At 46.4% G+C, this 14,694-nt stretch overlaps 1 protein-coding gene across 1 annotated transcript in view; it reads left to right on the forward strand.

Moving 5' to 3' along the window:
- NPHP4 (nephrocystin 4) overlaps positions 1–14,694 on the forward strand; it is a 354,636-nt gene that overhangs the window by 112,648 nt on the left and 227,294 nt on the right. The window contains exon 9 of the mRNA XM_073603693.1: positions 3,518–3,638. Within this exon, the coding sequence (XP_073459794.1) occupies positions 3,518–3,638 (121 nt within the window). The remainder of the gene's footprint in view (positions 1–3,517; positions 3,639–14,694) is intronic.

Below are 14,694 nucleotides of genomic sequence, written 5' to 3' on the forward strand. Positions count from 1 at the left end.
ATATATAATTTTTTTTTTAAACATGACACGCCTGAGCTCATTGTTACCCTGAGAAGAGAAGATATATATATTATATATCATCATATATTGTCATCAATGTTACGACATGAATAGTATTCCATTGGCAATAAACTTTGCATAAAATATTTCATTTGCATTTAATTTTAAAAGTCAGGCAAAATGGTCGGCCCTCACGCATGTTCACTTCATGAAATCTGGCCCTCTTTGAAAAAAGTTTGGACACCCCTGCTTTAGAGCATAAGAAATGGGGACATCCTGGGAACCCTGTAGCAGAGGCATCCAGTAAAAGTTTGACAAAGAGGCAGGAATGCCTTGAAATGCGTAGCCACGTTCCCAGGATGTCCTTTGGCGTCTGACATCATCCATTGGGTTTCTCGGGAGTCTTCTCCTGACCAGGAAGTGGTCTGAGCTTCCTATGGTGGCCCAGACAGCGGCAATGCCTTTGCTACAGGGTTCTCTGGATGTCTTAGGCTCTACTTGCCTCCACAAACTTTATCTGAGGGGCCATATTCTTTTTTTCATACAATAAATGTTTTAATGCTGCACTTAGGATGAGCCCTCTGTTCTATCTGTTTTTATGGCTTTTATATTACTTTAACACTTCACAACAATTTTGACTTTGTCCATCTGGGAATTTTGGGTGTTCCCGCCCAACTTTGTGTGTTCCAGATCCTTTTGTTATATTTTGTGAAATATTAAAGTGGACCTGAACTCAAAATCTGAAGATTTGCTATGTTATAAGGAACATCTAGAAATGTTAATTGTGCCTAAGTAGTACACTGAAAGATTTTGCCTTTTGTTTTGAATTCCCCCTGTACTAACCAGTGCACTTCCTGTGCCTACAGCCTAATAGCTGTATATTTGCAGTGTGAGATCATCTAAGGCAATGGTCTCCAAACTGCGGCCCAGGGGCCGGATGTGGCCCTTTGCTTGATTTTATCCGCCCATTGGGGCACTATTCCTCCTACTGATACCAATGATGGGGCACTATTCCTCCTACTTACACCAACAATGGGGTAATATTCCTGTCACTGACACCAATGATGGGGCACTATTCCTCCCACTGATACCAATGATGGGGCACTATTCCTCCCACTGATACCAATGATGGGGCACTGTTCCTCCACTGAAAACACCAATAGGGGCATAATTTGTCGCTGACACCATTGATGGGGCACTATTCCTCCCACTGATACCAATGATGGGGCACTATTCCTCCCACTGATACCAATGAGGGGGCACTATTTCTCCCGCTGATACCAGTGAGGGGGCACTAGTCCTCCCACTGATACCAATGATGGGACACTATTCCTCCCACTGATACCAATGATGGGACACTATCCCTCCACTGACACCAATGATGGGGCACTATTCCTCCCACTGATACCAATGAGGGGGCACTAGTCCTCCCACTGATACCAATGATGGGACACTATTCCTCCACTGACACCAATGATGGGACACTATTCCTCCACTGACACCAATGATGGGACACTATTCCTCCCACTGATACCAATGATGGGACACTATTCCTCCACTGACACCAATGATGGGACACTATTCCTCCCACTGATACCAATGATGGGGCACTATTCCTCCCACTGACACCAATGATGGGGCACTATTCCTCCCACTGACACCAATGATGGGGCACTATTCCTCCCACTGACACCAATGATGGGGCACTATTCCTCCCACTGACACCAATGATGGGGCACTATTCCTCCACTGACACCAATGATGGGGCACTATTCCTCCCACTGATACCAATGATGGGGCACTATTCCTCCTCTCACTGACACCAATGATGGGGCACTATTCCTCCCACTGATACCAATGAGGGGGCCATTTTTTGCGATACGGCACTGTGTCACTTTAACTGACAATTGCGCGGTCGTGCGAAGTTTCACCCAAATAAGATATCCTTTTTTTCCCCACAAATAGAGCTTTCTTTGGGTGGTGTTTGATCACCTCTGCAGTTTTTTATTTCTTGCGCTATAAACAAAAAATTTTGAAAAAAAAAACAATTTTTTACTTTCTGCTATAAAACATCCAATAAAAAAAATTGAAAAACCACATTTCTTTATCAGTTTAGGCCAATATGTACATTTTTTACATATTTTTGGTAAAAAATAAGTGTATATTGATTGGTTTGCGCAAAATTGATAGTGTCTACAAATGATATTTTTATGGATTTTAAAAAATTTTTTTACTAGTAATGGTGGCGATCAGTGATTTTTAGCGGGACTGAGATATTGCAGCGGACAAATCGGACACCTAACTGACACTTTTGACACTTTTTCTGGGGTCCAGTGACACTAATACAGTGATCAGTGCTAAAAATATGCACTGTCACTGTACTAATGACACTCGCAGGGAAGGGGTTAACATCAGGGGCGATCAAAGCGTTAAAGGGGTTGTAAACACTCCCAGTTTTTCACCTCAATGCATTCTATGCATTGAGGTGAAAAACCTATTGTAGTGCACCCCCCCCCCCCCCCCCCCATTTTACTCACCTGAGCCCATTCGTCTCCGGTGACGCGAACACCCTCTCCGACCGGTGTCTTTGCTCTTGATTGGATAGATTTGTAGCAGGGCAGCCATTGGCTCCCGCTGCTGTCAATCAAATCCAATGACGCGGGCGCGGTGCCGAGTCCTGCTGTCTGTGCCTATGGAGGCAGCAGCAGGACACGGGAGATGAGGAAGTCCTGGGAGCAATAGTCTGCAGGAGTTACACAGAGGAGGAGCAATAGTCTGCAGGAGTTACGCAGAGGAGGAGCAATAGTCTGCAGGAGTTACGCAGAGGAGGAGCAATAGTCTGCAGGAGTTACGCAGAGGAGGAGCAATAGTCTGCAGGAGTTATGCAGAGGAGGAGCAATAGTCTGCAGGAGTTACGCAGAGGAGGAGCAATAGTCTGCAGGAGTTATGCAGAGGAGGAGCAATAGTCTGCAGGAGTTATGCAGAGGAGGAGCAATAGTCTGCAGGAGTTACGCAGAGGAGGAGCAATAGTATGCAGGAGTTACGCAGAGGAGGAGCAATAGTATGCAGGAGTTACGCAGAGGAGGAGCAATAATCTGCATGGTGATGACGGGAAGAGACTGTCGTTATTATTCATGCTCATCATTCCTTCAGGCTCAAGCAAAGTTCTAATCTTTAAATCCTATAAATATGATGGCAAATTCTTTTGATCTATGGGCATCCCATATACCCCTCTCCCCAACCAAGTTTTATCCCCCAATAAAGAAAACAAAGCAAATGACTGTTCATTGCCTCTGAGGTGATATATGAAGGTCTGGCAGTCGGGTGATTTGGTGGATGTTTGTTACTAGTGGCAACTACACCGCTACACCTTGAAGGCAGAGAGGTGTCTTTTCCTTTTCCATGATAGGTAAAGGCTTTAACCCTGACTGAGCGTTGATAGGAGGTGAGGATGAGCCATGTGGGGGATGTGTGGGGGATGTGAAGGAGACGTAACACAAGCTTTGTCTTCCCGCAGTTCTGCCGCGCTGGTATTAAGGAGCCGCATGCGTCTGCCTGAGATGGTCAGTGACCCCAGATTCACCATCGTCTTCCTGCTGGAGTATGTCTTCACTGTGCCCAGCGCTGTTGGCAGCAAGGTACCGTAAAATATGTCCTATCCTCTGGGATTTTGTTCTTTTTCTTAATCAGTGGCAGCTCTATACGGGGTATCACCCCCCCCCCCCACCAATCAATGTGCCCGGCCCCCTAACCTACATGCAAGGCGCCGGATGCATGGATTTCTATGGATTAATTTTTTTAGAAGCATGTGATTAGAGCCTGAGGCTCTAATTTGCTTCAAAAGGTGGGCATGGGGTGCAGAGCGGATGGGATTGCCATCCCTTGGCAGACAGGAGAAGGAAAAAAAAGGGGGGGGTGGAGTAGGGAGGGACAGGGTGGCTGAGGGTGGAGTGGAAAGAGACAAAGTGAGAGACAAGTGGGAAAGAGAAGGGAAAGCAAGGAGATGTAGAACTAGGCCAGGAAAGAGGAGAAACAGTCAAGACAAGAATAGAAAAGAAAGAGGTGTGGTTAATTCATTTTTAATATTCAATGCAAACTCCCCCATCTATCCATGTCTCCATCTATCCATGTCTCCACCCATCCTTGTCTCCATCCATCCATGTCTCCACCCATCCATGTCCCCATCCATCCATGTCCCCGTCCATCCATGTCTCCATCCATCCATGTCTCCACCCATCCATGTCTCCACCCATCCATGTCTCCACCCATCCATGTCCCCGTCCATCCATGTCTCCATCCATCCATGTCTCCATTCATCCATGTCTCCACCCATCCATGTCTCCACCCATCCATGTCTCCACCCATCCATGTCTCCATCCATCCATGTCTCCACCCATCCATGTCTCCACCCATCCATGTCTCCATCCATCCATGTCTCCACCCATCCATGTCTCCATCCATCCATGTCTCCATCCATCCATGTCTCCACCCATCCATGTCTCCATCCATCCATGTCTCCACTCATCCATGTCTCCACCCAACCTTGTCATCAACCCATCCATGTCTCCACCCATCCATGTCTCCACCCATCCATGTCTCCACTCATCCATGTCTCCACCTATCCTTGTCTTCAACCCATCCATGTCTCCACCCATCCATGTCTCCACCCATCCTTGTCTCCACCCATCCTTGTCATGAACCCATCCATGTCCCCGTCCATCCATGTCCCCGTCCATCCATGTCTCCACCCATCCATGTCTCCACCCATCCATGTCTCCACCCATCCATGTCTCCATCCATCCATGTCTCCACCCATCCATGTCTCCACCCATCCATGTCTCCATTCATCCTTGTCTTCAACCCATCCATGTCTCCACCCATCCATGTCTCCACCCATCCATGTCTCCATCCATCCATGTCTCCACCCATCCATGTCTCCATCCATCCATGTCTCCACCCATCCATGTCCCCGTCCATCCATGTCCCCGTCCATCCATGTCTCCACCCATCCGTGTCTCCACCCATCCGTGTCTCCACCCATCCATGTCTCCATTCATCCATGTCTCCACCCATCCATGTCTCCACCCATCCATGTCTCCACCCATCCATGTCTCCATTCATCCATGTCTCCACCCATCCATGTCTCCATCCATCCATGTCTCCATCCATCCATGTCTCCATCCATCCATGTCTCCATCCATCCATGTCTCCACCCATCCATGTCTCCATCCATCCATGTCTCCACCCATCCATGTCTCCATCCATCCATGTCTCCATCCATCCATGTCTCCACCCATCCATGTCTCCATCCATCCATGTCTCCACTCATCCATGTCTCCACCCAACCTTGTCATCAACCCATCCATGTCTCCACCCATCCATGTCTCCACCCATCCATGTCTCCACTCATCCATGTCTCCACCCATCCTTGTCTTCAACCCATCCATGTCTCCACCCATCCATGTCTCCACCCATCCTTGTCTCCACCCATCCTTGTCATGAACCCATCCATGTCCCCGTCCATCCATGTCCCCGTCCATCCATGTCTCCACCCATCCATGTCTCCACCCATCCATGTCTCCACCCATCCATGTCTCCATCCATCCATGTCTCCACCCATCCATGTCTCCACCCATCCATGTCTCCATTCATCCTTGTCTTCAACCCATCCATGTCTCCACCCATCCATGTCTCCATCCATCCATGTCTCCACCCATCCATGTCTCCATCCATCCATGTCTCCACCCATCCATGTCCCCGTCCATCCATGTCCCCGTCCATCCATGTCTCCACCCATCCGTGTCTCCACCCATCCGTGTCTCCACCCATCCATGTCTCCATTCATCCATGTCTCCACCCATCCATGTCTCCACCCATCCATGTCTCCACCCATCCATGTCTCCATTCATCCATGTCTCCACCCATCCATGTCTCCACCCATCCATGTCTCCACCCATCCATGTCTCCACCCATCCATGTCTCCATCCATCCATGTCTCCACCCATCCATGTCTCCACCCATCCATGTCTCCATCCTTTATTCTGTTGAGAAATCACTTAGAAAAATACCCCCCTAGCGCAGGGATCTCCAAACTATGGCCCTCCAGCTGCCGTACTACACACAGGATGGGACTACACATCCCATGAGGCATTGTAAAACTCTGACATTCACAGACATGACTAAGCATGATGGGAATTGTAGTTCCTGAACAACTGGAGGGCCATAGTTTGGTGACCCCCTGCAGCATTTCTAGCTGCAGCCATCTTGAGTAAGGGCAGATGATTCACGTAGCATTTAATGCCTGGAATCCATCTGCCCTTACCTCAGGTATGCAGACAAGAGGGTGTGCTTAGCTGAGAAAGCCCCTCCTCCTGGGATGTATGACATCATTTTGGCCTAGGCCAGAAACCAGGAAGCAGCTGAAAAAAAATTTAAAAAACAAACAAACCCTTCCTATTTATTTACTAATTCTGGCAGCATAAGGATTTAAAAAAGTTCACTTTGATTGGGAAAGTTTAGTTCCACTTTAAAGTCTGAAAGCATTGGGGTGATGATTTATTGCCAGTGGAGATGCATGCATTGGTCAGTAGGGTCCTTCTTTAGGTTCCCCAGCTGGCTGCATATAGAATCCATGTGTGAATTGTTATTGTCTATAAAGTTGCAGTTTCCGTTGTCTCCCATCTGCTGGCGGAGATAAGCTGGGCCCTCCATATTGGCGGGGGCGGGGGGGTTCTGATTTCCTCGATGCCACTTTCTGCACTTTACACACAAGTAGATTTCAATCACCCCCGCTCCTATTATCCCCCCCACCCTCAGTATCTGGAAGAATCTCGGGACTTGATTATATTCCGCTCTTTTCTTTGCAGCGCTGGTTAGATTTATCAGTCTGACTTTCAATAAATGTTTCTGCTTCTCTTAACATTTTTAAGTGCGCTATTTAACGAGAAGGCAAGAAAAATACTTTCCTGTTTGTGCTTTCTTCTTTTTTTTTTTTTAAAAACATGACCTCTTTTATGGGGAATAAAATTGCTTCTGCCTTTTACAGCGTTCTTCATTGTGACATTTCCAATCTGAAAGGATCGCGGCGCTCTCCATAAATTGGAGGACTCCGAAAGTAGGACTGCAGATTTACAGAGATATTTAGGAGAGCAACTGACAAAATAATAAAATTCTGATCGATACATTTCCTGACACTGAGGGCGAATTCACAATAGTGCGTTGATCTATATTTTAGCGCAGCTGTAAACTGCAGGTCAGTGCAACACTGCGTTGAATTGCGGTTAACGCAACGCAATGCAGGTAAAGAAAGATGGTCGGGTTATGTAAAGATGGACGCCGCAAACTTTACATACCCGACCAGACTTCTAGCACCCTCTGCGCTCGCGGTACATGGGGCTATTTGCTCCCTCTCCTATCCCACTAGGTGTTATGGCGCGGCCTTCTCTGGGTAGACCCTGGTTTACTGGGCGGGTCTTTGTCCCTTCCTTGTACTCCAACCACTATTGTCATGGGATGTCAGAAACCATGAAATCAGGCCGAGACAGAAGTACAGTTAAATCACACTTGTTTAATAATAAAAGTAAAAAGAACAAATGTAGTCAAAACATAGCCAAAGTTCAGTAACCGGAACGGATAGTCAGCCAAGCCAGAAGTCAGGGATCAATGTAGTGGAACAGCAAGCAGGATCTGGAGCCAGAAGGAATGTCGGCAAAGCAAGTCTTGAATGGGATCGCAGGAGATAGTTTCTGTGATGTTGACCAAGGCGGAGGCAGAGCTCCTCTGGACTGGATGGCTTAAGTAGGCAGGACTGACGAGCAGGAAATCATCAACAGCTGAGTAATTGTGTAGAGAGATAGGAGCTGGCAATTAGCCGACAGATGATCTGCCAGCTCAGAGAGGGAAGGGCTGAGCCCAGCCCTGACAGATTACCTCTTTCTGCAAAGACCGTTTTTACCATTTGGATTAATAAATCCCGCCGGATTTTTCTCTCTGCCAGCATTTGTCCTTGCTTCAAAATTTGGCCATAAAAGCTATACACACAAAGTGGATCCTGAAGAAGCCAATCTCGGGCGAAACGTGTTGATCCCATCACCCTCTGTTTCCTTCAAATTCTTTGTTGGATGTATAACCAGCCTGTACTACAGTTTTTTTCTAGATTTTATTGGTGTTTAATAAATATTGTCAATTTTATTCCTTCTTACTTTTGTATATGATTGCATTTTTTTCTTGTTTTTTGGCACGCTAAATTCCCCTATTTCCCCATGTCTCTCCTACTAGGAGATTCGAGGAGGCCTCATTTTTTTCCATTAGTTGTACCTTTGGGGATTGTGCTTTTTTTTTTTTTTTTTTTTTTTGTATACAAGACCTCCAACTCAAAACATTCCAAAAAAAAACCAAACTTTGCCTTGTCATTAATAATTTCCTTAAGCCGCAAAAAGAAACAAGATGTGAAGTAATAGGAAACATGCAAAATACAGTGCATTCTAATGCATGCTAAAAGGCGCATCAACGCTGTTTTTTAATAAAAGGACACTTACCTGTCCAGGGATCCGGCACTGTCCTCACCTGGGCCAGCTCTTCGCCGGTCTTTGGATCCTCAGCCCCAGCATGTAAACTGGTTGTGATTCCTTTGTGGCCTCACAGTTGGCTTCTTGCTGCACTTGAGCCGCGCTGTGCTTTGTGAATTGTCCTGCAGCCTTCTGGGAGCTACAATATCTCACAAAAGTGAGTACACCCCTCACTGAAGAAATGACACTTGTCTACAATGTAAAGTAGTGAGTGTACAGCTTGTATAACAGTGTAAATTTGCTGTCCCCTCAAAATAACTCAACACACAGCCATTAACCGCTTCAGCCCCGGAAGATTTTACCCCCTTCCCGACCAGAGCACTTTTTGCGATTCGGCACTGCATCGCTTTAAGTGACAATTGCGCGGTTGTGCCAACGTTACACCCAAACAAAATTGACATCCTTTCCCCCCCCCACAAATAGAGATTTCTTCTGGTGGTATTTGATCACCTCTGCGGTTTTTATTTTTTGCGCTATAAACAAAAAAGGAGCGACAATTTTGAAAAAAAAAAAAAAAAAACGCAATATTTTTTACTTTTTGCTATAATAAATATCCCCCAAAATTATATAAAAAAAACCCCATTTTTTTTCCCCTCAGTTTAGGCTGATATGTACTCTTCTACATATTTTTGGTAAAAAAAATCGCAATAAGCGTATATTGATTGGTTTGCGCAAAAGTTATAACGTCTACAAATAGGGGAAAGAATTATGGCATTGTTGTTATTATTATTATTTTTTTTTACTAGTAATGGCAGCGATCTGCGATTTTTATTGGGACTATAAAAATGCACTGATTACTGTAAAAATGTCACTGGCAGGGAAGGGGTTAACCACTAGGGGGCGATCATGGGGTTAATTCTGTTCCCTATGTGTGTTCTAATTGAAGGGGGGATGGGACTGTCTAGGGGAGATGACAGATCGCTGTTCATACTGTTGTATGAACAGCTGATCAGTCTCTTCTCCCCTCAGAGAACCGGAAACTGTGTGTTTACACACACAGATCCCAGGTCTCCGTGTGTCACCAGCGATCGCAGGAGCCCAGCGGTGATCGCGACCACCGGGCACTCGCATCGGCTCCGGGGGGAAAGCAGGGGGCGCGCACCCCTAGTGGCCACGGGGCGAAGTGACGTTACATAACGTCAATTCGCGCAGCCGTGCCATTCTGCCGTAGTAAAACTGCGGCGGCTGGTCGGCAAGTGGTTAATGTCTAAACCGCTGGCAACAAAAGTGAGTACACCCCTAAGTGAAAATGTCCAAATTGGACCCAATTAGCCATTTTTCCTCCCCGGTGTCATGTGACTCATTAGTGTTACAAGGTCTCAGGTGTGAATGGGGAGCAGGTGTGTTAAATTTGGTGAGGCGTTTACTCACTTTTGTGAGATACTGTATGGCATATCCCGGAAGGTTTACGGCAGGAAGGTTTGGGTGGCGGCTAGGTATCCTCTCCTCCCGAAAACTAGCAAACCTGGTATACTTGCCTGAACCCCATCTCGATCCAGCGATGTGCACGAGAGCCTCAGCGCCCCCCCAGTACGCTCCCTCCTCATTGGCTAAGACAGCAGTGGGGGCCAATGAGGTGAGAGAGCAGGCAGGGCCAAGTCACGGCTCTGTGTGTGTGAATGGCGCGGCTCTGGTGTCCCCATTGTAAGCTGCTTACTTTGGGGGCCTTTCGGCAGGAGGGAGGGGCCAGGAGCACCGGCGACCCTAGAAGAGGAGGATCTGGGCTGCTCTGTGCAAAACCATAACACAGAGCAGGTAAGTAGGACATGTTTATTTTTTTCTTTAAAAAGAAAGCCTTTAAGCCCTTGGTGCCGGCCACACACAAATATGCGGCCTTTCCGTGCCTGGTCCTTGACGCCAAGAGGGCGCATATTTGCGTGAATTGCTGTCAATACAGCAGTGCTGAGAGCACACACGCTGTGCACACTCTCGACACAGTTGCTGGCGCCTAACCGAAAGCTCCCAATTGCTTGTTGCGTGACCTGATTGGCTGTAATGGCGCCGCCGAAAAGAGGTCAAGATACAAAAATCCAAATGGTGACTCTAGCATTGGGGGGGAAGCTATTTACTTAAAGTCTCTAAGGAAGACACGTGGCCACACAATTAAATTTGACTACAGGTGGATCAATCCTAACCACTTCCTGTTCAGTGATGTACCGTTACCCCACAGGATTGGAAGGGTGATATCTCAAACATCAATGCAGCTACAGTGATGACCGGGATATCATTTTTTTTTTTTCAGCCGGCGATTCTCTTCACTGTAAAAGTAATCCTAGCGGCTATACAGTTGCTGGACTACTTTTACAGGTGGTGGAAGTCCCACCACTGATCTCGGTTTGATCAGTTGCTTTGGGGGCCAGAGGAGAGATTTGGAATCTAATTGAGCAGTTACCTGCACACAGGTGGGCTTTGCCAGGACCAAAAGGCGATGGAGGGTGGACAGAGCCATTACAAAGAGGGATAAAGTTCTTCTTTAAAGCTCAACTCCAGGAAAATCTTCTTCGCCCCCCAAAAAAATTGCATATCAGCATAGGTTAGAAGTGTGTGAGAAGTAGAGAACTTTGTTTTAACCTGGAGTGGGCCTTTAAAGAGAATCTGTGGCCAGGCTATGGACTTTCAAGTATCTACATATTCTAAACAAGCAGTAAATGAACTTTTAAAGAATCCCTCATTGACCTCTGTAGCTGCTGCAGCCACTAGAGATCCACAGCTCGGGTGGGAGAATCTGTCCACAGGACAACTATTAGTCGTGTTCTCCACAAATCTGCCCTTTATGGAAGAGTGACAAGAAGAAAGACATTGGTGAAAGAAAGTCATAAGAAGTCCTGTTTGTAGTTTGTGAGAAGCCATGTGGAGGACACAGCAAACATGTGGAAGAAGGTGCTCTGGTCAGATGAGACCAAAATTTAACTTTTTGGCCTAAAAACAAAACGCTATGTGTGGGGGAAAACTAACACTGCACATCACCCTGAACACACCATCCCCACCGTGAAACATGGTGGTGGCAGTCCGACGGACTTTGACGGACTTTACGACGGACTTTCCGAATGAATGGACAGATTTGTACGTGATGATGTACACCGGACTAAAACAAGGAAGTTCATAGCCAGTAGCCAATAGCTGCCCTAGCGTCAGTTTTTGTCCGTCGGACTAGCATACAGACGAGTGGACTTTTCGACCGGACTCGAGTCTGTCGGAAAGATTTGAAACATGTTTCATTTCTAGGTCCGTCCAAATTTTGGGGGGAAAAAAAGTCCGCTGGAGCTCACACACGATCGTATTGTCCGACGGACTCCGGTCCGCCGGACCAAGTATGCCGTAAAGTCCGGTCGTGTGTACGCGGCATTAGAGTTTGCACAAGACTTGAGACTGGGGCGGAGGTTCACCTTCCAGCAGGACAACGACCCGAAACATCCAGCCAGAGCTACAATGGAATGGTTTAGATCAAAGCATATTCATGTGTTAGAATGGCCCAGTCACAGTCCAGACCTAAATCACACTGAGAATCTGTGGCAAGACTTGAAAATTGCTGTTCACAGACGCTCTCCATCCAATCTGACAGAGCTTGAGATATTTTACAAAGAAGAATGTGCAAAAATGTCCCTCTCTAGATGTGCAAAGCTGGTAGAGACATCCCCAAAAAGACTTGTAGAGAAAGGGGGTTCTACAAAGTATTGACTCCGGGGGGTGCCATACAAACGCGCCCCCCCCCCCCACACTTTTCACATATTTATTTGTAAAAAATGTTGAAAACCATTTATCATTTTCCTACAATTATGTGCCACTTTGTGTTGGTCTATCACATAAAATCCCAATAAAATACATTTATGTTTTTGGTTGTAACATGAGAAAATGTGGAAAATGTCAAGGGGTATGAATACTTTTTTAAGGAACTGTATATAAGCCATGCCTTTGCACTTTCTGTTTGCCAGATTATTGTGTTTTCCCCAGTCAATATCTGGCTCTTGTCCTTTCTGCTGCTGTCCATATCTTCACCACCGCTAGTTACCAACTTTTGGCTTGTTCCTCGACTACGCTTCCGCTTGATCCCAGCCTTCAACCACTGGTTACCGACCTTTGGCTTGTTTACTGACTACGTTTCTGCTTGATCCCTACCTGTTATATGTGCTCCTGGACCCCGGCTTGCTCACCTCCTGCTGGGGCGATCCTGAGGACCGCAACCTGGTACTAGCATGCAGCAAAACCCATCTCCACCATCAGGAGCTCTGGTGAACACTGGTTAATGCTTAGACCCCCACACCTTGGGTGGGCCCGCATCATCCCCCAGGGTGACCTGCTTGGGTACTTATCCAACTGAAGCCTCTCTACTGATATAGCTACTGGTCTCTGTGCCCGACCCCTGACCCCTGACTGTCACAGTCATGGAGGTCATCAGGAATTAGTATTTAGCTCCGGGGGACCCAAGAGATCAACACTTGAAGTGTCAGTTTCCTAGCTGAATTTGAAGGACCTTTTCTCAGCAGCGTAGCAGCATTCAGTGGTGCTGGCAGCAGAAGAGGTAAGTATTCCGTTTTTTTTATTTATAGGTGCTGAAAAGATCTGATTAAGTGATGGTTCTCTTTAAGTGACACTCCTCTCTTCCCCTTGGCCTAGATAACTGTATATTGCACGGTTCTGTAGAGTGCTCTCTTATGTAGCACCAGATAACACTCCGGCATGTGCGATCTCAGCTTGTTGGGAAGTCGTGTAACATGACGGCGGATGGTGATGATCACTTATCAGACACATTTTACCATGTTCTTCGGATGCATGCGCTCTCATTTCCTTGCAAATACACTTCTACAGTGTGAGATGAACAGGTATTACCGGTAAGTGGATGTCTTCTCTGTCCCCTGCATTTCATCAGTGTTCTTAAAGCTGAACTCCAGGCAAATAAAAAAAAAAAAGGATTGCAGCTCTGTAATCAATAACTCATCATTAAATGTATTTTTAACCACTTGTCCCCTGGAAAGTTTTACCCCCTTCATGACCAGGCCATTTTTTGCTATTCAGCACTTTAACTGTTACTTTAACTGGTAATTGTGCAGTAATGCAACGCTGTACCCAAATTACATTTATATAATTTTTTACACAAATAGAGCTTATTTTTGGTGGTATTTATTCACCGCTGGGTTTTTTTATTATATAACTAAAAAAGACTGAAATTTTTGAAAAACAAGCTGTATTTTCTACCTTCTGTTATAAAACAGGAGCAGGGATTGAGGGTCTTCCTCTCTGCACATTTTTGTGTCCTGTAATTCCACGGTTCGCTTTTCTGTTCACTAGGGATTGGCTAGGCAGCACACCGCAGACCTCCGTAAAAATAAAAAAAATAAAATGTGTATGGAGGTAGAGTGTAAGCTCCTTGGGGACAGTAACTAATGAGAATTTAGAATAGGTGGAGAGAACTGCGTAAATTGTGGGCGATATATAAATATGTGTAATGAACACATCACTTATCTTCTGCTGGTGCCATATGGGTGGGAAATGAAGGAAAATCGACCGATAGAAGTCAAAAACAGAAATAAAACCCTTACAGAAATTTTAAATATTGCGCATGTTATCAAATCTATTTACAAAAAAAGTGTCCAGAGTAAGGTAAAAGTAAAATTACAGCCTGTGTTCTTGCTTCAGAGTCTCCAAAGCCTCCATAGACGTCTATGACAACGCTCGCTAACAGCACCTGCAGCTTTTGAGAGGCTTTTATTTAGCTTTAGCTTCGCTTTGTTTTGGAGGTATTGCAGGTATGAGATATCCCAGGATGCCCTGGGAAACCAACAAACGGGAGTGTCTGGGGCAAACATCAGGTGAGCGAGGTCCGCATTGGAGCAGAGCAACTAGCAGACGGCACACGTGGGGCGCAGTGTGGGAATGCTATAGCAGAAGGTGAGTGGGGACAGGAGAGAGAGGACTGAGCAGCAAAGGATCAGCAGAGCTAGCAGACTGGAGCTGGAGAAACTAGCAGATGTCACACATCGTGTGCAGCATGGGAGCCATATAGCGGGAGGTGAGCGGGGACCGGAAAGAGAGGAGGATCTGCAAACCAGAGGATCAGTGAAGTTGGGGGTTACTACTGAGGGGGAGATCAGCAGAGCTGGGGGTTACTACTGAGCAAGGGATCAGCAGA

The sequence above is a fragment of the Aquarana catesbeiana genome, linkage group LG10 (genome assembly GCF_042186555.1).
Source record: "Aquarana catesbeiana isolate 2022-GZ linkage group LG10, ASM4218655v1, whole genome shotgun sequence".
Taxonomy (NCBI): Eukaryota; Metazoa; Chordata; class Amphibia; order Anura; family Ranidae; genus Aquarana; species Aquarana catesbeiana.